The sequence below is a fragment of the Heterodontus francisci genome, chromosome 38 (assembly GCF_036365525.1).
Source record: "Heterodontus francisci isolate sHetFra1 chromosome 38, sHetFra1.hap1, whole genome shotgun sequence".
In the NCBI taxonomy this organism is placed as follows: domain Eukaryota; kingdom Metazoa; phylum Chordata; class Chondrichthyes; order Heterodontiformes; family Heterodontidae; genus Heterodontus; species Heterodontus francisci.
In genome coordinates this window covers 43,723,076-43,749,836 of record NC_090408.1, presented here as the reverse complement: position 1 = coordinate 43,749,836, position 26,761 = coordinate 43,723,076, and the positions used below count along the sequence as shown (strand labels likewise).

Sequence of the window (26,761 nt, the reverse complement as noted above, 5' to 3'; positions counted from 1 at the left end):
TGAGACTGGGAAACTATTGTCTGGGCGAAAGACACCCAGACATCCATTATTCTCTACGAAATAGATTCATAGATGTGCTTCTTGATCAACAATGGCAGCATTAGAGAGCAGGATAAGTAACTGGGAGGTACTGACATTCCCATTTTTTTGAATGGGAGAGGCAAGTACCGTCACTAATACCATCTGACCAACAAAACAATCTGCCTGATTACTTTCTGTGAATAACTACTGAACAATTAACAACCACAGTTCACAAGTCACATATCTAACTATATAAACTAAACCAGGTGAGTTACACAAGTACTACTAATCCAAGGTGTAGTTCATCTAACTTAGGTGACCCCACAAGCTAGAAATATGGTAATTCATGGGTAACATGATTCCTGTTACCCTAAGTTGAATTATTTCCATTTTGCTACATTATTTAGGTACAAAAATGCAAAGTAATAAAAATGTTGGTGACTTGTATTATCACGGCGACCAAGGTCAATTACATAATCAGCATTAATTCCACGGTGAAAAACATACTGGCACTCACTTCACTGCTCTGCCAAACATTCTCCTTCCTTCTCTGCTCCATTTCATAACTTAGTCCAAACTCCCTAACTCCCCATGATTTACAGTTACATTAAAAAGAAAGAACATACAATTATATGGCACCTTTCACAGCCAAATAATGCTGCTCAAGTATAGGCACTGTTGTTTTGTAAACGAACACAGCAGCCAGTTTGCACACAGCAAGGTCCCATAAACAGCAATGCAATAAATTACCAGATTTGTTTTTGATGGTGCTCATTGAGGGAAAATTGGCCACCACACTGGGAGAGATCGCTACTATTCTTGAAATAGTTCCATGGGATCTTTCACATCCACCTGAACAGACATTGGTTTATTGTCTCATATCAAAGACGGCACCCTCCAGCAGTCAGCACTGCCTCAGTACTATACTGAACTGTCAGCTGAGATCGTGGGCTTTTGTCCTTAGAGTCAGGCTTGACTCTATGATCTTCTGACTCAAGGCGAGACTGCTACCACTGAGCAAAGCTGACATTATTCCTAACACCTACTAAATTATTTCCATGTGTTATATAATTCTCAAACCAATTATTTTAGTTATGCATGATGAAAATTACAAGATAATTAAAAATTAGTAAATACAAAACATGCTGCTGATTGGTGAGCCAGAGCTCCTGACAACCCAGCTCTTGAATCCCCCCCACACACTGTCCAGTCTCTTTTGTCCCGCTCCTGCCACAACCATGCTTAATTTCTTGCTCCATATTGCAATGCTGCCCAGTATCCCTATCTCTCCTAGATTCTGATCCCAAAATAGAATTTGGGCCATTATGTGATCACCAGCCTGGTGAAACAATAATTGGATGGATTTTGATGCAAAGTCATGGACACTAAACTCAGTGCATATTCTACTGGGCCCAGTTAGCCCCACCAACCAGTGCAAAAGTTTGATTTCTCTCTTAAGCACTACAGCTCATCTTACCAGAGAGGGAATAGTCTGTATTCGTTATCTGCATGGCGGGGGTGTAGGATACACTGGGCATGTCGTGGCCTTTCTCTTTCTGCTTCCATTTGTACCAGATGAACAAAACCAGCAGCACGACTATTATCAAGAGAAGAATAATGATCCCAGTTATGGCTCCAATGGAGTGCCTGTCTGATGCTAGTGCTGGACTGATTCTTGTGTAGGGGTTCAGTTCATCCATTAGCAGGGCAGCTGGAGGAGAGAGCACATTCATTAGATGAAGAACATATGTCACTTTTAATTGCACCACCATACATAGAATTACATGAAAGTTACAGCACTGAAACAGCCCATTCAGCCTAATTGACCTATGGCTATTTATGCCTCCTCGCACCCCTCTTCATCTCACCCTACCAGCACACCCTCTATTCCTTTCTCCCTCATGTAATTATCTAGCTTTCCCTTAAATGCATCTACTTAAGGCTTCCACCAGAGCTCTGGTTGGGCCACGACTGGAGTACTGCATCCAGATCTGGTCACCACACTTTCGGAGGGATGTGAGGGTCCTTGAGGGGGTGCAGAGGAGATTTACCAGAATGTTTCCAGACATGAGGGAATTTAGCCACAAGGTTAGGTTGGAGAAGTTGGGATTGTTCTCCTTGGAGCAAAGGAGATTGAGGGGAGATTTGATAAAGCTGTACAACATTATAATATAGGGAGAAAATGCTGTTCATATTAACTGATGGTACAAGGCCTAGGGGGCATTGATTTAAGGTTTTGGCCAAGAGATACAGGGCGGATGTGAGGAAGAACTTTTTAATCCAGCAAGTGGTATTGACCTGGAACTTGCTACCTACAAGGGTAGTGGAATTGGAGTCGTTCAATCATTTCAAAAGTATATATTGTATGGGCACTTGAGGGAAATACACTTGCAGGGCTATGGGGATAGAGCGGTGTAATGGGACTGACTGGATTGCTCTACAGAGAGCCAGCACAGGCCTCCTTCTGTGCCATTGTGACTCTATGACCACTTAAATACAACAGGCAATAAATATTTTGTTAGTAAGGATTTTTTAAAAAGTTAAACTTAAAACTAAAGAGAATCTGAAAACAAATACAGGAGACTGGGTGTAGTGCAACACAACATATTGTGCCCTAATGTGCTGCAGCATGGAGTAGCTGGATGTGAATTTTGCTCCTGTGGTTGGTTCCTGATTTTGGGGTGGAGGCGAGGAGGCTTCAAGTAGAGGTCATTGGGAATGAGGTCATTGGGCGGGATTGGGAATCGAAACCAAGTTTAAATTTATTCAATGTATGGTCAATTTTCTCCCTATACTGAGTCTCTAGCTTTTGAAATTGTCCTTACCTCAAGTAGCCAGCATGTGGTATCCTTAAACTGCTCTCATCTGCAGTGACCTACACATGGTTCCCTCAGCTGAAGGAACCTTAATCACCTGGAATGGGCTGTCTAAACTCTACTAAACTGTCCAAAATGATTTGAAAAGAGCAAAGTGGGATCCACCTCAATGAATCTGATTTTTCATGCTCTCCATTCATTCTTTCAGAACAGTAGCAGGCGATGCTACTGTTGAGCCAGTTGTCAGGAGATGGATATTACTTGGCATGGGTTAATTCATTCTCCGTGATTCTTCTTCCCTTTCTGTCAGTGACCCTTATCTCCTGGCATAAAACAGGTGGATATTGCTGGATATTCTTTGGTTTCTATTCTCTAAAGCTCTTTGAGAGAGATTCCCCATAATTGCTTCAATTATGCAAAACAGTCTGACCCTAGAAAATCAGCCTCCTTTACCAAGGCTGGGATTCCACCAAAGGGATACATCCCAGATAATACCTCACACATAGAAAATGGGAGACAGCAAATCAGCTGCCCATTATACATCCACAATGGGTGGAATTTAAACTACGACCCATCGCCTTCAGTGTTGAATTTGATCCCTCATGATGTCAGGAGAGGAAGAGAGGGGAGAAAATGAATGAGGAAATACCTCCTCTGTTATGTGGATCCAAACCACAAAACGTCCCTTGACCTAGAAGCCTCAGCAGTTCTCAATAAATTATTCCTAAATTCTGAAACCGTACATGATACTTTCAAACTGTGGCTGGAGGAAACAAGTGTTGCATTGACAAGACTTGTTCTCTGTACTTCCACTTTATGATATTTTATTTAAAGGAATAGGCACATGGAAATCCCAAATTGTTCAGATCGAGACTTCCTAAATATCCCAGCTTTTGATCTAAATTCGGCCTGGTAGTCATCTCTTACTGAGCACTGCAAAGGACAGCTTTTCCTTTAAGTTGCATCACATACCTTGGTCACACCGGATGCCTTTGAATCCAGGTGTGCAGTAGCAGGTCCCAGTTACATGATCACAAGTGGCATTATTCATACACTCACACAGCTGTTGACAGCCATAGCCAAAGGTACGAGGAGGACACTCTGCAAAGCATTGGAAAATAATGTAATTCAGGGTTTACACAGTCCCTCCAGATGTCAAGGAATCCAATAATGTCAAGGTTTATGGCAGTTATGACACAGTATTAATGAATTTGAAACAGTGAGTGCCTTTATTAGGAGCACTTTTTCAAAAACATTCTATTATTATCTATTTGTTCATTTTTGTCTGTGTAGTGTTAGGATGTTATTGCAAGGAAGTAGTTGGATGAGTTGATGAGCTGTTTGGATGCACGTTGTATATATCTGGAACATATTGAAATTCCTGCATCTCTGCACATGTTCCGTCAACATTTTCCATTAGAAATGTCCATGTCCTCATTTATAACGAAAACTGCTTGTATAGACTTTTTTTGCTTATTACCAGTGAAGTGTGTAATTATAAACTAGTTGATCTCCCAGTCTTGGTGTAGGTAGTCAAGGCCTAATATAGTTTTCAAGTGAATTTGAGTTAGAGAGTGAAGGATAATTGTACTGGGGTGGGGAGGGGGTGCAGATATAAATTAGTTGTCAGTCATACATTCTGACCTTATTTTTTATTTGTATTCTAAATTTATATGCCGAACTTTATACTGGAAACTACCCACCAAATCTTTAAAATAAGGGCTGAATTATGTCTGTGCACCTTTGTCCAATTATTCCCTGATCTCTAATGCTGCTTTACCTGAACATGACACTTGGCTTTGACTTTCTGTCTACAATAGCACCAGGGATTGACTAGTTTGCCTGTCTCTGCCAAAATCATAGCTTTTGCATAGACATTTATACATTTATATAATGTATTAAAAGTCTGGTGCACTTCCTGTTTTTTATTTCCTGCTTTCATACTTTGTTGATTGATTCAAAATAAAACACCGCAAATCAGAACTGAAGAGGAAGGAAATGAAGGGAGGTGAGGTGACACTGCTGATCAGGAAAGACACTGAAGTGTTGGAAAGGGAGGAAGTCTTTGAGGTGGCAAAGACAGAATTCATTTGGTTAGAATTGAGAAACAAAAAAGGGGATAATTACGTTACTGGTGATATTCTATAGGCCTCCGAATACTGAGAGATAGAGGAGCAAATCTGCAGGGAAATCACAGAGATGTGCAAGAACAATAGAGCAGTGACATTGGGGGACTTCAATTACCCAAATATCAGTTGGGATAATGATAGAGTAAAGGAAAGGAGGGGGAAACATTTCTGAAATGTGTTCAGGAGAACTAGTATGCTCACGGTCCAACTAGGAATCAGGCATTGCTGGATCTAGTGCTGGGGAATGAGGTGGGCCAATGGACCAAGCATCTGTGGGGAACACTTGGGTAAGAGAGATTATTGTATAATAAGGTTTAGATTAGCAATGGAGAAAAGCTAGGAACAATCTAAAGCAAAACTTCTAAATTGGAAGAAGACCGACTTCAATGGGATGAGAGGGAATCCAGCCAGAGTAAAATGGAACCAAAGATTGACAGGGAAAACTGTAACAGAGCAATTGATGATCTTCAAGAAGGAGATGTTTCAGGTACAGGTTATGTACATTCCAACAAGGGTGAAAGGTACAGGAACAAAACCGGGCTCATTGGATGATGAGGGAGATAGAGAATATGATGAAATGAAAAAAGAGGGTTATGATGCATGTCAGGTGAAATCTTCAAGCGAGAACCAGGCCAAATACAACAAGTCAAGAGGATAAATGAACAGGAAAATATGACTGACAAAGACAGAATATGAGAATAGAATGGCAGTTAACATAAAAGGGAACCTAAAAATCTTCTACCGGCATGTAAATAGTAAGCGGTGGGGTGGGACCTATTAGGGATAAAGAGGGTGATATATGCTTAGAGGTGTAGGGCAAGGCTAGAATACTTAATGAGTACTTTGTATCGCTGTTTACCAAGGAACAGGATGCTGACAAAATATTGGTAGAAGCAGAGATGTTAGAGGTAATGGATGAGATGATAATTGATGGGCAGGATGTACTGGAAAGGCTGCTAAAGGAAGTGGGAGTGGAGATAACGGAAGGGTTTGTCATAATCTTCCAATAATCTCTAGATATGGGGAGGTGCCAGAGGATTGGAGAGTGACAAATGTGACACCCTTATTCAAGAAAGGGTGTAAGGACATTCGAGTAACTACAGGCCGGTCAGTTTAATATCAGTGGTGGGTAAGGTTTTAGAAACAATAATCAGGGAAATAATCAACAGGCACTTGGGGAGGTTTGAGTTACTTAGGGGGCGCCAATAAGGATTTGCAAAGGCAGATCGTCTTTAACTAATCTAATTGATTTTTTTGATGAAGTAACAGTGAAGGTTGATGAAGGGAAAGCAATGGATGTTGTCTCTATGAATTTTAACAAAGCCTTTGTCAAAGCACTACATAAGAGGCTGGTTAACAAAATTGAGGCTCATGGAATAGGAGGGCCAGTGTCAGCTTGGATAAAAAATTGGCTTAAGGACAGAAAACAGCAAGTCGTGGTAAATGGTTGTTTTTCAGACTAGCAGATGGTAGACAGTGGTGTTCCCTAAGGATTTGTGAAAGGGCCACTGCTTTTTTTAATATACATAAATGACTTGGATATTGGAATACAGAGTAAAATTTCAAAATTTGCCAATACCACGAAACTTGGAGGTGCGCAGTCATTGGGGATGATACCAATCGACTGCAACAGGACAGTGATAGGCCAGCAGAATGGGCAGACAGGTGGCAGATGAAATTTAATACAGAGAAATTTGAGATGATTTTGGCAGGAGGATAGGGAGAGGCAATATAGACTAAATGGTAGAGTTCTAAAGAGTATACAGGGACCGAGGGACTTGGGGGGTTCATGTGCATTGATTTTTGAAGGTGGCAGGTCATATTGAGAGAGCAGTTAACAAAGCATAAGAGATCTTGGACTTCATACATAGAGGTATTGAGGACAAAAGCAGGGAAGTTATGTTGAACCTTTATAAAGCTCTGGTAGGCCACAACTAGAGTATGGCATCCAGTTTTGGTCACCACACTTTAGGAAGGATGTGAGGGTCCTTGAGAGGGCACAGAGGAGATTTAACAGAAGGGTTCCAGGGTTGAGGGATTTTAGCTACATGGTTAGGTTGGAGAAGTTGGGGTTGTTCTCCTTCGAGCAAAGGAGATTGAGGGGAGATTTGATAGAGCTGTACAAGATTATGACAGGTTTGGATAGGGTAGACAAAGAAAAGCTGTTCCCATTAGCTGATGGTGCAAGGACTAGGGAACACAAATTTAAGGTTTTGGGCAGGGGATGCGGGGGGAATATGAGGAAGAACTTTTTTTACACAGCGAATGGTAATGACCTGGAACTCGCTGGCTGCAGGGGTGGTAGAAGGGGAGTCAATGAATGATTTCAAAAGGAAATTGGATGGGCACGAGAGAAACAAACTTACAGGACTACAGGGATAAAGCTAGGGAATTGGGCTGATCGGATTGCTCTACAGAGAGCTGGCATGAACTTCATGGGCCAAATGGTCTCCTTCTGTGCCACTGTGACTCTATATAGGCGGCACAGTGGCTAGCACCGCAGCCTCACAGCTCCAGCGACCCGGGTTCAATTCTGGGTACTGCCTGTGTGGAGTTTGCAAGTTCTCCCTGTGTCTGCGTGAGTTTCCTCCGGGTGCTCCGGTTTCCTCCCACATGCCAAAGACTTGCAGGTTGATCGGTAAATTGGCCATTATAAATTGCCCCTAGTATAGGTAGGTGGTAGGGAAATACATAGGGACAGGTGGGGATGTGGTAGGAATATGGGATTAGTGTAGGATTAGTATAAATGGGTGGTTGATGGTCGGCACAGACTCGGTGGACCGAAGGGCCTGTTTCAGTGCTGTATCTCTATAAAAAAAAAATATGTGCACACACTAAACAGAAATTTGTTACAGGCCTTCACCAAATCTTCCACTCCACGTACACTAGGTTAGACACCAGTGCAAAGCGGAGACAAAAAGCTGTCTGCCTGTTTGGCTAGCAAGATCTGATTCATAGGCCTAGAAATTCATCATTCAGTACCCACTTTTCGGGCACTAAATGGCCTTCTAAGTCCCCAATATGGCAGCTGGAAACACCTCCTGCCATTATTTGAACAGCCACAAATTGTCCTGCAATGCCCATGCCAAAAACAGGCATTAGCCCTTTTCTGTATGCAAATGAAGGACCCAACACCTGTTTAGAGGCCCCCGCTACCAGACTGGTTGCTCTGAGGCAGCCAGTACCAGCACTGGTTGAAACATAGGAAAACCAGCTCTACACCCGCCTAACACTGGTCCTTAAAGGGACTGTCTGTTGTGCTGCATCAACAAGATGTATTTTTAAAATATACTTCTCTGAATGTTAGCAGAGAGGAGTGGGATCGATTCTTCCAACCCCCATTCAAAGATCATGAGCCCTGTGCACCCAATTATGGCACAGCCCAAATTTCTAGGCCATGCTGGCGCTCAGACCGAATGGTTAATAACATGGGAAACATTTCATCAAAAATTAATTGGCAGCTTCTTTTCAAATAATTAAGGCGAGGGGAGTGCACTGTCTTTCTCTAGTTCCACTTCTCCACAGGTCACAACATATATTTAAATGTTTACCCAGTTACCAATACGGTCAGCCATATACTCTACTCTTGATCCAAGAATAAAATACACTTTCATAAACAACAAAATTATCAGTTTATTAGAAAACAAGACTTATCCAGTAAAGATGCAAATCATTAACACCCAGTTTGAAATATGAATATAGATATTCCCTTCTAGATACCCAACACAGACACACACAGACACACACACACTGGTTAGATTTAAAAAAAAGAAATTTTCTCTGCAGAGGTCTTTTACAAAAAAAGACAAAAAAGAATACTTTGGCCAAACATTTGTTAATTCTTGAAGAAAAAGGATGATAGGTTGTGTCCCAAATGGCATACAGTCTGGCATCCGAGTACATGTAGACGGGTCACTGGGATCTTTTCTGGAGCAGTTTTTTTCAGGCGGCATTGAGAATTAATCTAGCAGGCTTTCTAGGAGCTTCTCTGGAGATATGCGGCATCAGGGGTTTTAATTATCACACACTGGATTTTTTTGCAGTGTCTCTCAAAGAGGTGGAGAAAGATGAGCTGGGTGTTTCTTTCAGCAGGCTACAAACCCAACTGACATTCAAAACAGTCCACAACTCATCCAGAAAGTCAAAACCCCCTCACCACCATAAATCTTGACGTCATTTCTCTGTAAAGATCTCCCCCAAATCACCAAGGCTTCTGTTGTTTATTTAGCTTAAGGCATGTGACATCCAGTAAAGGTTTGTTTTCAAACAAATCCTCAAGTGCCTTCCCAGTGACCCCTGTAGAAAAAAAACCACATCCATAGAATTTTTTCAGTTTTCCAAATGAACCAATGTCCACAATCTTTATCACAAGTCCTCAAAACATCTTAAGAATGGAGCACCCTCATAACAAACTCAAGGATCCCTCTACATCATGAAGAGACAATGCCATTCCAGGTATGCAACTCACACTGGCAGAATCCTATTCATGCAGGATAGGAAATTCTACACTTGTTCAGACTGTGCCTGTTCTCTGAAACTAAACAGATAGCTGTTGATTAAAATATAAACTTCAAATTCAGGGTTTTGAGAGAGGCCGGGGCTTCAAATAAAACCATTAATTGAATAGCTTAAACATACTGTCATGCAGGCCCCCCACCTGCAAAGAATGAGGCACACTAATTTCGCCACATGGGCATTAAATTTCAAATTTTTGCTGGGAAGAAGAGAAGGCCTGTGATAAGGAGTTGCCAGGCCCCTGGCTGGAAAGACATTTTTTGCATATTAACAAACAGTGTTTGGAACAAAGGAGCTATCCCCTGCTCCAATGCAATCCACAAACAGATGTGGTCAAACCAGTCAGTCACATGACTAACCTGCTTGGCAGTCTGGGGTTTTTAAAAAATTGTACAGTTTGAACTGAGAGCCTGCAGAACGCAGAATGCTCCTGGAATGAAGCAGACCTCCTCTCCTGTCTGCCTGCTCCCATCTCTTTCTCACGGAACTCCAAAACCCACTGAAGACACGTGAACCCCAAGAGAGAAAAGTCTCCAATATGGAACATGGTTTAAGAAGAAAACTGGGCCCCAACGAAAAGCAAGATCAAGACTATACAGTGAGCTCAAAGAACCATAACAACAATTCTTCAGATATTGCCTCAAACTTTTCCACTTTATTTTTTCTTTTGCTCTCCCTGTCCCTATCTGCATGTGTGTATCGCGTATGCATGCTAGCGTGGGCGCGTCATGTATCCGTAGGCGTTAACCGATTTAGAGTTTAAATTTAATAAATTTCAACTTTTCTTCTTTAAACATAAGAAAGCCTGTTTGTGCTGGTTTCTTTGTCTTATAATTGGAAAGTGGTGAACAAGGATTCACCAAGGGGGAGCTGAAAACACAGTGTGTTTAAAAATTAAACCATGTTACAGTAAAACCAGGTGAAGGCCGAAAGGGAACCCTAGACCTCTTTCTCACCTTCTTCTTCTGGGCCTCCTTACAGGGAGAAACACTAGAGGGAAACTTAATTACATTAATGTGAAATGTGCCATTTGTAAATGTTATTATATGAACACAAGAAATAGGAGCAGGAGTGGACCATATGGCCCATCGAGCCTGCTCCGCCATTCAATAGGATCATGGCTGAACTTAGGCTTCAATTCCACTTTCCCACCCGCTCCCCATATCCCTTGATTCCCTGAGAGACCAAAAATCTGTCTATCCCAGCCTTAAATGTATTCAATGATGGAGCATCCAAAACTCTTTGGGGTTGAGAATTCCAAAGATTCACAACCCTTTGAGTAAAGTAATTTCTCCTCATCTCAGTCCTAAATGATCGGCCCCTTATCCTGAGACTGTGCCCCTGTGTTTTAGATTCCCTGACCAGCGGAAACAATCCCTGTGTCTACCCTATCCAGCCTCTTAAGAATCTTGTATGTTTCAATAAGATTGTCTCTCATTCTTCTAAACTCCAGAGAATATAGGCCCAATTTACTCAGCCTCTTACTATAGGACAACGCCCTCATCCCAGGGACCAATCTAATGAACCTTCACTGCACCGCCTCCAATGCAAGTATATCCTTTCTTAAATGCGGAGACCAAAATTGCACACAGTATTCCAGATGTGGTCTCACCAAAACCCTGTAGAACTGTAGCAAGATTTCTTTATTCCTGTACTCCAATCCCCTTGCAATAAATACTAACATGCCATTTGCCTTCCTAATTGCTCGCTGTACATGCATGCTACCTTTCTGCATGTCTTGTACAAGCACAACCAAGTCTCTTTGAACATCAACACTTACAAGTTTCACACCTTTTAAAAAATATTCTGCTTTTCTATTCTTATGACCAAAGTGAATAACTTCATACTTCCCAACATTATACTCCATCTGTCATCTTGTTGCCCATCACTTAACCTGTCTATATCTCTGCAGCCTCTCTGTGTCTTCCCCACAGCTTATCTTTCCACCTACCTTTGTATCATCAGAAAATTTAGATACATTACTCTCTGTCTCTTCATCTAAGTCATTAATATAGATTGTAAATAGCTGAGGCCTCAGCACTGATCCTTGCAGCACTCCACTATTCACTGCTTGCCAACTTGAAAATGCCCTGTTTATACCCACTATTTGCTTCCTGTCCATGCTGCTTACAATGTTTTTAATATATTGGTCCTGAATTCCCTTTTCGCTTGTGCCAGTGAGCCTGACGCTTTAACATTGAAACAGTCCCTGCGCTCCCCACCGCAATGCTGGATGCCAGGGTCAGACACGCAGGGTGCTATGGTGCAAATGCCTAAAATGATTCGGATGACATACACTCAACATTTGCATGCAATATGCACACGTCCATATAAATGGGACATGTTGTACGTTACCCATTGCTTCCAGGGATACAGGGCATGAATAGGGAGTTAGCAGATTGACTCCCAAAGAACTTCCCGTGCAAGGCTGCTCAAATTATGCCTCAGGACCATATAACCCCAGTGGAAGATCAAGGCTCCTGAGTGCAGCTCCTTTTTAAAGCATGACTTACAATTAATCTATGTGTATTACTGTTGTCATATAATGTGCAGGATACAGCTGTAACACTATTTTATGTGTTGTCTTAAGGCTGTAAGAATAAAACAGAGAAAATGGGTCAATACATACAGTGTTGAGTCTTATTCCCAGTTTCCCAGAAGACTCAACGATCTCTTTATTTGCGCATTAATGACTCAATTTCCAACAAACGTAGTGTGTGAGGAAATGGATGATTTCCTTGTGAACCTAATAACTACAGCAGAATCACTCTGTCTCACTGCTTTGTGGCAGCCTGCCAAAAGATGTTCTAGAGAAGGAACTTTCCCTATTGCTGAGGAAACCAGACATAATGTGCATAATATGAAAGAGTCTGACAGAGAAGGGAATTGCATTACCATGAGAGTTTCATAGTTTTCTGTTAAAGAGGGAGGGACAACATTCGCTGCATCAGCAAGTACTACAACCAAGAGACACAATTTATTGAGACAGATGTCTATACATTACAGATAGGGTGGCTTATCCTAGTTTTCTGTTTGAGAGGGGTGTCAATTTAATGGACTGAATTTTGGTTGTATCATTTTTTTGTCTGTCATCACCAACCCAAAGATTGTCCCACGTGTGATGGGTCCTTAATGCTGTGACTGTGGTTTTGTGCTGAAGAATATGCACAGGTTGTTTTAAATGTGGTTCTATGACACTTCAGATCAGAATAATAACTGGTTGCTAGAGAGGATATAGCTTCACACAATATAGCAAGTTTCAGTCCCTGCCTGGTCCCCAAGAAACAATACTGGTCTGAAAGGGAAGACTTCCTGCCTTGGTGCTCCCGTTGCACCCCAGGATTGTATTTTGGGAATTGACACCCACCTAGACTCTGCGTTTCCTTTCATTGAAATAAATGCATGAAAATTTCCCACCATGTATTCTTTGTTATGAGTACCAAGGGGGGGGGGGGGGGTGGGGAATCTCCTCTTAAGGCTCCAGTAGATCCAGCAGAGTGTATAATTGCAATAAAATCTCCATTTACTTGCTTGAGACAACAGGAAGCAAATGCACTCCGGACAGGTGTCTCAGGAAGTGTTGCATAATTGAGCATTGCAGATTAACGCAGACACATCGGATGCACACTGGGAAAGTGGACAAATGCAATAAATGGCCTGTCAAATGAATGAATGATCACTGGAGTTACAGATCTGTCATGGCCTTGTGGTGCACATGATGCCTGGTGGTGCTGTCTACTTTGTGCCGTGCAAAGAATGTGCGTGCATTGAATGGCATGCTTCTCCTGTCCCACTCACTCTGTTCGCAGTGTTTCCCGATGAATCCTGTTCGACACATGCATTCACCTGTCACATGGTCACAGTCTGCTCCATTTTGGCATTTGCAGAGTCGGATGCAATCTTTTCCAAAGAAGCCCAGTGGGCACCCTGGAACATAAATCCTCTGTTAGAAAGAGTTCTACAATTATTTTCTTCACTATCACATTCCACCCCTTAAGGAGGATCAAGAAATAAGAAGAGGAGACCAGAGGTCCAAGAACTGAAGTCTGTTGGAGCATTCTTTAAACTTAGGTTATATTATATTGGGTGGCACAGTGGTTAGCACTGCAGCCTCACAGCTCCAGCGACCCGGGTTCAATTCTGGGTCCTGCCTGTGTGGAGTTTGCAAGTTCTCCCTGTGTCTGCGTGGGTTTTCTCCGGGTGCTCCGGTTTCCTCCCACATGCCAAAGACTTGCCGGTTGATAGGTAAATTGGCCATTATAAATTGCCCCTAGTATAGGTAGGTGGTAGGGAAATATAGGGACAGGTGAGGATGTGGTAAGAATATGGAATTAGTGTAGGATTAGTATACATGGGTGGTTGATGGTCGGCACAGACTCGGTGGGCCGAAGGGCCTGTTTCAGTGCTGTATCTCTAAATAAAAAAAATAAAAATAAAATAAACTACAGCTCACAAAACACTGCCAACTATGGAGATTTGAAGCAGCCATGAGTGGAGAATGTTGGAGCAACAGTATTGTGCAGAATGCAAGCAACGAATGAGAAGGGGGATAGGAGCAAAGAGTGACAGGGAGGGTAGGAGCAGAGAGTGACAGGGAGGGTAGGAAAAGAGAGTGAGGGTAGGTAGAAGCAGAGAGTGACAGGGAGGGTAGGAGCAGAGAGTGACAGGGAGGGTAGGAGTAGAGAGTGACTGGGAGGGTGGAGCAGAGAGTGACAGGGAGGGTAGGTGTAGAGAGTGACAGGGAGGGTAGGAAAAGAGAGTGACAGGGAGGGTAGGAAAAGAGAGTGACAGGGAGGGTAGGAAAAGAGAGTGACAGGGTAGGTAGAAGCAGAGAGTGACAGGGAGGGTAGGAGCAGAGAGTGACAAGGAGGGTAGGAGTACAGAGTGACAGGGAGGGTAGGAACAGAGAGTGACAGGGAGGGTAGGAAAAGAGAGTGACAGGGTAGGTAGAAGCAGAGAGTGACAGGGAGGGTAGGAGCAGAGAGTGACAGGGAGGGTAGGAGTACAAGAGTGACAGGGAGGGTAGGAGTAGAGAGTGACAGGGAGGGTAGGAGCAGAGAGTGACAGGGAGGGTAGGTGTAGAGAGTGACAGGGAGGGTAGGTGTAGAGAGTGACAGGGAGGGTAGGAGCAGAAAGTGACAGGGAGGGTAAAAGCAGAGAGTGACAGGGAGGGTAGGAGGAGAGAGTGACAGGGAGGGTAGGAGCAGAGAGTGACAGGGAGGGTAGGAGTAGAGAATGACAGGGAGGGTAGGAGTAGAGAGTGACAGGGAGGGTAGAAGCAGAGAGTGACAGGGAGGGTAGGAGCAGAGAGTGACAGGGAGGGTAGGTGTAGAGAGTGACAGGGAGGGTAGGAGCAGAGAGTGACAGGGAGGGTAGGAGTACAGAGTGACAGGGAGGGTAGTAGAGAGTGACAGGGAGGGTAGGAACAGAGAGTGACAGGGAGGGTAGGAAAAGAGAGTGACAGGATAGGTAGGAGCAGAGAGTGACAGGGAGGGTAGGAGCAGAGAGTGACAGGGAGGGTAGGAGTACAGAGTGACAGGGAGGGTAGGAGTAGAGAGTGACAGGGAGGGTAGGAACAGAGAGTGACAGGGAGGGTAGTAGAGAGTGACAGGGAGGATAGGAGTAGAGAGTGACTGGGAGGGTGGAGCAGAGAGTGACAGGGAGGGTAGGAGCAGAGAGTGACAGGGAGGGTAGGAGCAGAGAGTGACAGGGAGGATAGGAGTAGAGAGTGACAGGGAGGGTAGGAACAGAGTGACAGGGAGGGTAGTAGAGAGTGACAGGGAGGATAGGAGTAGAGAGTGACTGGGAGGGTGGAGCAGAGAATGACAGGGAGGGTAGGAGTAGAGAGTGACAGGGAGGGTAGGAGCAGAGAGTGACAGGGAGGGTAGGAGCAGAGAGTGACAGGGAGGGTAGGTGTAGAGAGTGACAGGGAGGGTAGGTGTAGAGAGTGACAGGGAGGGTAGGAGCAGAAAGTGACAGGGAGGGTAAAAGCAGAGAGTGACAGGGAGGGTAGGAGGGGAGAGTGACAGGGAGGGTAGGAGCAGAGAGTGACAGGGAGGGTAAAAGCAGAGAGTGACAGGGAGGGTAGGAGTAGAGAGTGACAGGGAGGGTAGGAACAGAGAGTGACAAGGAGGGTAGGAGGAGAGGGTGACAGGGAGGGTAGGAGCAGAGAGTGACAGGGAGGGTAGGAGTAGAGAGTGACAGGGAGGGTAGGAGCAGAGAGTGACAGGGAGGGTAGGAACAGAGAGTGACAAGGAGGGTAGGAGGAGAGGGTGACAGGGAGGGTAGGAGCAGAGAGTGACAGGGAGGGTAGGAGCAGAGAGTGACAGGGAGGGTAGGAGTAGAGAGTGACAGGGAGGGTAGGAACAGAGAGTTACAGGGAGTCTCATCTCATCTGCAGGATAACTGTGGTGATCCACTGCTTTATGTCACAAATTATATTTGCAAAAAATAACATTAAACATACACCAGCATTAAGTGTATTAAGAAAGTGTTTGGCGTTCTCACGAAAGCAATAGACCTTGTCCCAAACTATAGTCATTTCCATCCCTAAGGTGGATGTCTCTTATACGGGTGCAGCAAAGGTGCACAATTTGTCTCCCAGCCAGGAAACCAGAGCATCACCCTGGTGATGAACAGCTGAACAGAAAGAGAAACCGATGAACAAAGAAAATAAAAACAAAAATTACATGAAAGAGTGCAGTATCTGGATAGTTTGCTCCAGATCTTGGGCACGCCTCTTAGCAAGATGCAGGATCAGAATGGTGTTCATGTGACTGAGAGTGTACAGAGTAAGGGGAACCCAAGTGAGATAGAGAACGAGAATCGGCAGAAACTGATCCTATCCAACAGGCACATGTACTTGCTATCTGTGAGGATAAGAATAAAGATGGTCAACGTGGAGCATCACCTCCGCCTCCTGCACAAAACCCAGGCCACTGTGTGGGAAACAGTCACCTGGCAATGATTTTCCCCGAATTGGCCAATTATTGGCCAGAGGGCAGGCTCACTGTCCAGTTAAGGATGGCGGGTGACCTCTCGAAGCTGGAAGGTTAATCGGAGGGCCTTCAGCTCGGAAGAAGCTGTAGCTTGGAGTTCAGCTAAGAAATATAGAGAAGGTGTCTCCATTTTGAGGTGCACTCTCTCCGACTTTTAAACTTTTAAATTTAAAAATGCCCTTCGCAGCCGGGCCACCACAGTGGAGGTGGAACCCATCCACAGGGCGGCCTGTGACCGCAGCTGAGGCCAGACAGGAGGAGAGGGCCTGAAAGCCTGCATGGAGCCCTGGCACCCCGGTCTCTGACAACAGGCCTCAATTGGCCTTTAACTATTCTTAATTGGCTATCCCCTGCCTGTCGGCAGATAGCCCTGACAACTCCAATTCTGCCTCGGGGAAAATGGCCCGAGGGCAGGATGGAGCTGCCTAACCGAAACCAGCATACCAGCAGGAGGTGCGAATTTACATGCCCGCCTGCCTCTGTGCTTGCCCCCATATGGGACTGAAAATCCTGCCCTCAGAGTCTGTGTGTAGACTTCAGGCTGTATTTTCCTTCCTCTGGTTGGCTACTTCTTCTTCTTCTTTGGCCTCCTTGTCTCGAGAGACAACTATTTCTCTTTAAAACTAATTAAATCCCATTCTCATGAGGTCAGGTTTCCAAATCATATGTTCCGGTAATTTCAGTAGCGGCTCGTCAATTATAATGAAAAATGGGCATTTCTTGATTTTTGACTTGGAGCGAAATATTGAAATATTGACCCTGGTGTCTAGAGACTCCAGAATTAGTTGTTGCATATAGATTTATTGACACATGTTGATAAAAGCCCCGATACCATAAAATTGGCTGATAAAACATCAGGACCATGTAAGTGTATTACAGAGTAATGATTTCACCAATTTATTTCTAAACATGGGAACTGATTATTTACTTCAAGAAAGGGCCCGCTGTGTTATCTTGTTTCTCCACAAGATGGCGGACTCTTTCCAGAGTGGCTTTGGTTTGCACAAGGCTTCAATTGAAACTGGTACTCACTCTGTGTGCAATACAAGCCAGTCCAGCCCTGTGTACATCGACACTCTCCGTCATAAGCACTGCACACTGCTCCGTTATGGCAGTTACATGTGTGGATACAGTTGGGGCCCCAATAACCTGGCAGGCAAGCTGAACAGAAAGAGAAACCGATGAACAAAGAAAATAAAAACAAAAATTACATGAAAGAGTGCAGTATCTGGATAGTTTGCTCCAGATCTCGGGCACGCCTCTTAGCAAGATGCAGGATCAGAATGGTGTTCATGTGACTGAGAGTGTACAGAGTAAGGGGAACCCAAGTGAGATAGAGAACGAGAATCGGCAGAAACTGATCCTATCCAACAGGCACATGTACTTGCTATCTGTGAGGATAAGAATAAAGATGGTCAACGTGCACAGTGGCGCAGTGGTTAGCACCGCAGTCTCACAGCTCCAGCGACCCGGGTTCAGTTCTGGGTACTGCCTTGGCAGAGCTTGCAAGTTCTTCCCGTGACTGCGTGGGTTTCCGCCGGGTACTCCGTTTTCCTCCCACAGCCAAAGACTTGCAGGTTGATAGGTAAATTGGCTATTGTAAATTGCCCCTAGTGTAGGTAGGTGGTAGGAGAATGGTGGGGATGTGGCAGGGAATATGGGATTAATGTAGGATTAGTATAAATGGGTGGTTGTTGGTCGGCACAGACTCAGTGGGCCGAAGGGCCTGTTTCAGTGCTGTATCTCTAAATAAATAAAAAGGACAGCCAGAATGTGGACCATGGCACCTTGGAGCAGGAGGTTGTCCAAAGGGAGGGAGGTGGAGGAAGGGGATGGGAAGCATAATCTGATAGATGTGGAGGATTCAATTATTAGGGATCCTTTGTAAGCAGGATCAAGAGTCCCACATGCTATGCTGCTTACCTGGTGCCAGGATGATCTCAAACTAGCTTAAAAGGTTATTCAAGAGGGAAGGGGAGGATCCATGTTAGAACCAACAATTTAGTAGAGAGGTCTGGTTCGGAGAGCACCAGGAGCTGGGAACTAAATTAAAGAACAGGACTTTAAGGGTTATAAACACTGGATTGTTATTTCAGCAATGCACAAACTGGTGTAGGGATAAGCAGACTAGGGAGGTGAACAAGTGGCTGAAGGAGTAGTGTGGGAAGAGGAATTCCATTTCTTGGGACACTGACACCTGTACTAGGACAGGAAAGAACTGTACTGTTAGGATGGGCTCCACCTGAACCCAGCTGGAATCAGGGTTCTAGCAGAAAGGGTAAATAGGGCAGTCATGAGGACTTTACATTAATAAATGGAGAGGAGGGCTCATATGGAAAAGGTAGTACAAATAATAGTTTGAAAACAAACAAAAGGGAAGAGAGGAGGCTAACAGTCAGAGATTGTGCTTTAAGCATTACAGGTAAAGGAAAATCTAAAAGATGTAAAGTCATTAAACCTGGAGAAAGAAATAAGAACTGCATGAGTATAACATTAGAGTAGAAAGACAGATTAGGGGGTGTGGCCCAAATAAGCATTCTTTACACAAACACATGGAGTATATGTAACAAACTGAATGAATTGCAGGCACAAATTCAATTTGGACGGTACGACATGGTAGCCATTACTGAGAAATGGCTGGAAGATGGTCAGGACTGGGAACTAAGCAAACCAGGTTACAAGGTCCACAGGAAAGCTAGGGAAAATGGTAAAGGGGAGGAGTATCTTTAGTGATGAAGAATGAAATCACTTAAATGATAAGAGAGGATATAATGAGAGGTAAACAGGCAGTGGAGACTTTATGGGTAGAATTAAGAAATAGAAATGAGTATAAGACTGTAGGCCCACTTGTAGCAGCTGTGAAGTGACTGAATGTATAAATGCAGGTATTAGAGTGGTTTTAATGGGGAACTTTAACTTTGATATAGTTTGGGATATTCAGACTAGCTCATGTCACAAAGTTAGTGAAGTTCCTGAGTGTGTTCAGGATAGTTTTCTGCAACAATATATCTTATAACAACAGGGGAGCATGCCATATTAGATTTATTAATGAGTAATGAGCTGGATTTAGTTAACGGCCTAATGTGCATGAACATTTATCTAATAGCGATCATAATGTAATCGAGTTCAATATAGTGTTTGAAAGGAAGAACCACAAAACAGCTACTAAGATTCTAGATTTAGGTAAGGCTAACTTCAAGACAGAGACTATTTGCTTGTTAATGGATAAGACAACAGAAGATTCGTGGGATGTATTCAAAAAAGAATTTCATGTGATACAGAGTCAGTTTATAGCTAGGGTTTTAAAGAAGTAAGTAAGAACATTGCAGTTGCCTACACCATAATCTTCCAAAGTTCTCAATTTGAAAAATTGGGATGTCACTTCGCTATTTAAGAAAGGCAAGAAAGGGAAACCAGGGAATTATAGACTATTTATATGCTTATATATTCATAAACAGATTTCTAGAATGATAGACCGTTGTTGAAAAATCATCCATGTCTTTGTTACCTCTAGATTTGATTATTGTAAAGCATTCCTGGTCACCATCCACAAACCTGAGGTCATTCAAAACTGTTGTTGTCGTGTCCTAACTTACCAAGTCCCGTTCACCCATCTCCCCTCTGCTTGCTGATCTACATTGACTGCCAGTCAAGCAACACTTCAATTTTAAAATTTTCATCTCATTTTCAAATTATTGAATTGCCTTCCCCGCCACTGCCACCACCCCTCCCCCCCCACCCACCATTTCTGTAATCTCCTTCAGTCCTACAATATCCCCTAGATCTCTGTGTTCCTCCAATTCTAGCCTCTTGAACATTTCCGACTTTAATCGCTCCACCACTGGCAGCTGTGTCTTCAGCTGCCCAGGCCCTAAGCTCTGGAATTCCCTTTCTATATCGGTCTGTCCCTCTTCCTTTCTTTCCTCCTTTAAGACGCTCCCTAAAAACTATCTCTTTAATCAAGCTTTTGGTGATTTGGCCTAATATCTCATGTGGCTCAGTGTCAAACTTTGTTCCATAACACTCCTGTAAAGTGCCATTGGCTGTTTTATTAAAAGTGTAATATAAATGAAAGTTGTTGTTATTTGCAATTACTAGAGTCTATAATTAAGAACTGGGTGACTCAACACCTTGAAAATATTCAGCTGACCAGGGAGTGCCAGTCAGCATGGATTTGTAATGGGTAGATCATGCCTGACAATCGTGATTGAAATTTTTGAAATGGTGACTAAAGTAACAGATGGGAATGTCTATGGATTTTATTGATAGGGTCTTAAAGAAAGCATTTTATAAAGACCCTCATATGAAACTGTTTGCTCGTGGAATTGAAGCCAAACTATTGACTTGGTTAGGAAATTGGCTGAGCGCAACATATGAACATACGAACTAGGAGAAGGAGTAGGCCATTCAGCCCCTCGAGCCTGCTCTGCTATTCTATAAGATCATGGCTGATCTGTTTGTGGACCCGACTCCACTTTCCTGCCTACCTCTGATACCCTTTGACTCCCTTGTTTGTCAAAAATCTGTCTACCTCTGCCTTAAAAATGTTCAATGACCCTGCCTCCACTGCTCTCTGGGGAAGAGAGTTCCACAGACTTACAACCCTCTGAGAGAAAATATTCCTCCTCATCTCTGTCTTAAATGGGAGACCCCTTATTTTTAAACTGTGTCCCCTAGTTTTAGTCTCTCCTACAAGGGGAAACATCCTTTCAACATCCACCCTGTCAAGTCCCCTCAGGATCTTACATGTTTCAATGAGATAGAGTCACAGAGTCATAGAGTTATACAGCACAGAAATAGGCCCTTCAGTCCATCGTCTCTGTGCCAGCCAACTATTCTAATCCCATATTCCTGCACTTGGCTCGTAGCCTTGTATGCTATGGCGTTTCAAGTGCTCATCTAAATACTTCTTAAATGTGATGAGGGTTCCTGCCTCCACCACCTCTTCAGGCAGTGTGTACCAGATTCCAATCACCCGCTGAGTGAAAAATTATTTCCTCAAATTCCCCCCTAAACCTCCTGCCCCTTACCCTAAATCTATGCCCCCTGGTTCTTGACCCCTCCGCTAAGTGAAAAAAGATTCTTCCTATCTAACCTACCTATGCCCCTCATAATTTTGTATACCTCAATCAGGTCCCCCTTCAGCCTTCTCTGCTCCAAGGAAAACAAAACTAGCCTTTGCAGTCTCTCTTCATAGTTGAAATGGTCCAGCCCAGGCAACATCCTGGTAAATCTCCTCTGCACCCTCTCCAGTGCAATCACATCCTTCCTATAGTGTGGTGATCAGAACTGTACACCGTACTCCAGCTGTGGCCTAACTAGCATTTTATACAGCTCCATCATAACCTCCCTGGTCTTATATTCTATCCCTCGGCTAATAAAGGCAAGTATCCCATATGCCTTCCTAACCACCTTATCTACCTGTGCTGCTGCCTTCAGTGATCTATGGACTAGTACACCAAGGTCCCTCTGACCCTCTGTACGTCCTAGAGTCCTACCATCCATTGTCTATTCCCTTGCCTTGTTAGTCCTCCCAAAATGCATTACCTCACACGTCTCAGGATTAAATTCCATTTGCCACTGCTCCGCCCATCTTACCAGAAGATCTATATCTCCCTGTAATCTAAGGCTTTCCTCCTCACTATTTACGACACCACCAATTTTAGTATCATCTGCGAACTTACTGATCATACCTCCTATATTCACATCTAAATCATTAATGTACACTCCAAACAGCAAGGGTCCCAGCACCGATCCCTGTGGTACACCACTGGTCACAGGCTTCTGCTCACAAAAACAGCCCTCGACCATCACCCTCTGCCTCCTGCCACTAAGCCAATTTTGGATCCAATTTGCCAAATTGCCCTGGATCCCTTGGGCTCTTACCTTCTTAACCAATCTCCCATACGGGACCTTATCAAAAGCCTTACTGAAATCCATGTAGACTACATCTACTGCTTTACCCTCATCGACACATCCAGTCACCTCCTGGAAAAATTCAATCAAGTTTGTTAGACACGATCTCCTCCTGACAAAGCCATGCTGACTATCCCTGATTAATCCCTGCCTCTCCAAGTGGAGATTAATCCTGTCTCTCAGAATTGTTTCCAATATTTTCCCAAACACTGATGTAGACTCACTGTCCTGTAATTACCTGGTTTATCCCTGCTATCCTTCTTGAATAATGGTACCACATTCCAGTCCTCTGGCACCTGTCCTGTGGCCAGAGAGGATTTGAAAATTTGTGTCAAAGCCCCTGCTATCTCCTCCCTTGCCTCACATAACAGCCTGGGATACATCTCATCTGAGCCTGAGGATTTATCCACTTTTAAGCCCGCTAAAACTGCTAACACTTCCTCCCTTTCAATGCTAATATGTTCAAGTATATCACAATCCCCCTCCCTGATCTCTACACCTACATCGTCCTTCTCCATAGCGAACACCGATGAAAAGTAATCATTCAAAACCTCACCTATGTCCTCCGGCTCCACACAAAGATTGCCACGTTGGTCCCTAATGGGCCTTACTCTTTCCCTGGTTATCCTCTTACTCTTAATATACTTTTAAAACGCCTTAGGATTTTCCTTTATCTTGCCCACCAGTGTTTTTTCATGTCCCCTCTATCATTCGCTCTCCTAACTACTTTTTTAAGTGCCACCCTACACTTTCTATACTCCTCTAGTGCCTCCGCTGTTTTCAGCGCTTGGGATCTGCCGTAAGCCTCCTTTTTCCCCTGAGCCAATCCTCTATATCCCTTGACATTCAGGGTTCCCTGGGCCTGTTAGTCCTACCCTTCACCTTAATGGGTACATATTGGTTCTGAACTCTCACTATTTCCTCTTTTACAGCTCTCCTGTATGCATTATAAGAATTCCGCCCCTTTAAGCCTTTTGCACTAAGACTATCCCAGGTGATATTGGGGAAGTTGAAATCCCCTACTATTATTACCCTATTATTTTTACACCTCTCTGAGATTTGCCAACATATCTGCTCCTCTATCTCTTCCTGACTGTTTGGAGGCTTGTAATACACTCCCAGTCAAGTGATTGCCCCCTTTTTGTTTTTAAATTGTACCCAAATGGCCTCATTGGAGGAACCTTCTAAGATATCATCCCTCCTTACTGCAGTAATTGACTCCTTGATCAACAATGCAATGCCACCTCCTCTTTTATCCCCAACACTGTCGCATCTAAAGATTCTATACCCTTGAATATTGAGCTGCCAGTCCTGTCCCTCCCTCAACCATGTCTCTGTGATTGCAATAATATCATAATCCCATGTGCTAATCAATGCCCTCAATTCATCTGCCTTACTAGTAAGACTCCTTGCATTAAAATAGATGCAATCCAACCCTGCATTTTTCACTTGATCCTTACCAGGTCTATATTTGCTCTGCCTTCCAGACAGACTCACTTTCTGTTCTATATTATCCCTTACTGTATCTCCACTCTGTATCCCATCGCCCTGCCAAATTAGTTTAAATCCCCCCCGCAACAGCACTTGCAAACCTCCCAGCGAGGATGCTTGTCCCATTCCGGTTCAGGTGCAACCCGTCCAACCTGTACAGGTCCCACCTTTGCCAGAAACAGACCCAGTGATCCAGGAAACTAAAGCCCTTCCTCCTGTACCATCTCCTCAGCCACACATTCATCTATCGTCCTATTTCTAAGATCACCTCTCATTCTTCTAGACTCAACCCAAAGTGTCCAACCTTTCCTCATAAGACAACCCTCTCATCCCAGGAATCAGTCGAGTGAACCTCCTCTGAACTGCTTCTAATGCAATTACATCCTTTCTTCAGTAAAGAGACCAAAATTATACACAAGATTCCAGATATGATCTCACCAATGTTTTATACAACTGCAGCAAAACATTTCTTCTTTTATATTCCATTCCCCTTGCAATAAACGACAACATTGCATTTGCCTTCATAATCACTTGCTGTACCTGCATTATAACCTTTGATGTTTCGTGTACTAGGACATACAGATCCCTCTGCATCTGAGAGTTCTGCAATCTCTCTCCATTTAAATAATATGTTGCTTTTCTATTTTTCCAGCTAAAATGGCCAAGTTTACACTTTCCCACATTATACTCCATCTGCCAAATCTTTGCCCACTCACTTAACCTATCTATGTCCCTTTGCAGATTGCAAACTCCTTATATCCTCTTCACAACTAACTCTCCTACCTATCTTTGGGTGATCAGCAAATTTAGCAACCATACATTCGGTCCCTTCATCCAAGTCATTGATATAGATTGTAAATAGTTGAGGCCCCAGCACTGATCCTTGTGGCACTCCACTAGTTACAGCTTGTCAATCTGAAAATGACTCATTTATGCCTACTCTCTGTTTGCTGTTAGCTAACCAATCCTCTATCCATGCTAATATGTTACCCCCATATCATGGGCTCTTATTTTGTTTAACCTTTGGTGTGACACCTTGTCAAATACCTTCTGGAAATCCAAGTACACCACATCCACAAGTTCCCTTTTATCTATGTTGTTTGTTACTTCCTCAAAGAACTCTAATAAAAGGATACAGAGAGTAGGGATAATGGGCAGGTACTCTCATTAGCAGCTTGTGACTAGTGGCATCCCACAAGGATCTGTGTTGAGGCCTCAACTATTCACTATATTTCTTAACGACTCCGATGATAGGATGGAAAGCCACATATCCAAGTTTGCCCATGACACAAAGTTCGTAAGCAACATAAATGGAATCTTAAAATTACAAAGAGATATTAACAGGTTAAATAAATGAAATTCATTTGCCATAATTTTGCCCAATGTAGGGCCCAAAAATGATAGAATAGAATGTTTTCTAAATGGTGAAAAGCTAGAAACAATGGCGGTCCAAAGAGATTTGGGCATCCCTGTACATAAATCATTAAATCATAAATCATCAACGACAGGGACAGAAAATAATTAAAAGGGCTAATATGAACATACGAATTAGGAGCAGGAGTCGGCCACTCGGCTCCTTGAGCCTGCTCTGCCATTCAACAAGATCATGGTTGATCAGATTGTAACCTCAACTCCACATTCCCGCCTACCTCCAATAACCTTTCACCCCCTTGCTTATTAAGAATCTATCTAACTCTACCTTAAAAATATTCAAAGACTGTTTCCACCGCCTTTTGGGGAAGAGAGTGTCAAAGACTCATGACCCTCTGAGAGAAAAAAATTCTCCTCATCTCTGTCTTAAATGGGCAACCCCTTATTTTTAAACATAGAGTCATTGAGTTATACAGCACAGAAACAGGCCCTTCAGCCCATCGTGTCCATGCCAGCCATCAAGCACCTATCTATTCTAATCCCATTTTCTAGCACTTGGCCCGTAGCCTTGTATGCTATGGCGTTTCAAGTGCTCATCTAAATACTTCAACAGTCACCCCTAGTTCTAGATTCTCCCACAAGAGGAAGTATCCTTTCCACATCTACCCTTTCAAGACCCCTCAGGATCTTAAATGTTTCAATCAAGTTGCTTCTTACTCTTCTAAACTCCAGCGGATACAAGCCTAGTCTGTCCAAGCTTTCCTCAGAAGACAACCCGTCCATTCCAGCTACTAATGGGATGCTGACCTTTATAGCTAGAGGACTAAAATACAAGGGGGTAGAAGTCATGCTACAGCTATAAAAGCCCTTAGACCTGGAGTACTGTGAACAGTTCTGTGCACCACATCTTAGGAAGGATATATTGCTCTTGGAGGGAGTGCAGCATAAATTTACCAGAATGATCCTTGAACTCCAAGGGTTAAATTATGAGGAGAGATTATGCAAACGAGGGGGTTGTACTTCCTGGAATTCATAAGGATAAGGAGCAATTTGATCGAAGTTTTCAAGATATTAAGGATAACAGGTAAGGTAGCTAGAGAAATACTATTTCCACTAATCTAAAAATGAAAAATTAGAATCAGGCCTTTCAGGAGTAAATTAAGAAATATTTCTACATACAAAGAGTAGTAGAAATTTGGAACTTTCTATTCAGCAAACAGCAACTGATGTTAGATCAACTGTTAATTTTAAATCTGAGATTGATAGGTTTTTATTAACCAAAGGTATTAAGGGATATGGGCAAAGGTGGGCATATGGAGTTATGTCACAGATCAACCTTGATCTCATTAAATGGTGGAACAGGCTCCAGGAGCTAAATGGCCCCATTCTGTTCCTATCAGAAAGTTTATTGCTGAACAGTGATACATGAATAAGGTCCTTCTGGGTCACAGTTCAAATCAGCCCTTTGATATTTTCATTTCATGATTCCTTCAAAAAGAAAGTT

The 26,761-nt window shown here is 43.4% G+C and overlaps 1 protein-coding gene across 13 annotated transcripts in view; it reads right to left on the bottom strand.

Annotated features, from left to right (window-relative positions):
* The window catches only part of megf11 (multiple EGF-like-domains 11), a 568,089-nt gene that overhangs the window by 18,501 nt on the left and 522,827 nt on the right, over window positions 1–26,761 (bottom strand). For 12 of the 13 annotated variants that reach the window (XM_068018269.1, XM_068018258.1, XM_068018261.1 and 9 more), the window contains 4 exons: window positions 17,512–17,640; window positions 13,280–13,408; window positions 3,810–3,938; window positions 1,499–1,732 (listed from right to left, as the gene is read on the bottom strand). In XM_068018269.1, coding sequence (XP_067874370.1) covers window positions 1,499–1,732; window positions 3,810–3,938; window positions 13,280–13,408; window positions 17,512–17,640 — 621 coding nt within the window. The remainder of the gene's footprint in view (window positions 1–1,498; window positions 1,733–3,809; window positions 3,939–13,279; window positions 13,409–17,511; window positions 17,641–26,761) is intronic. The other variant, XM_068018268.1, reaches the window with a different exon arrangement.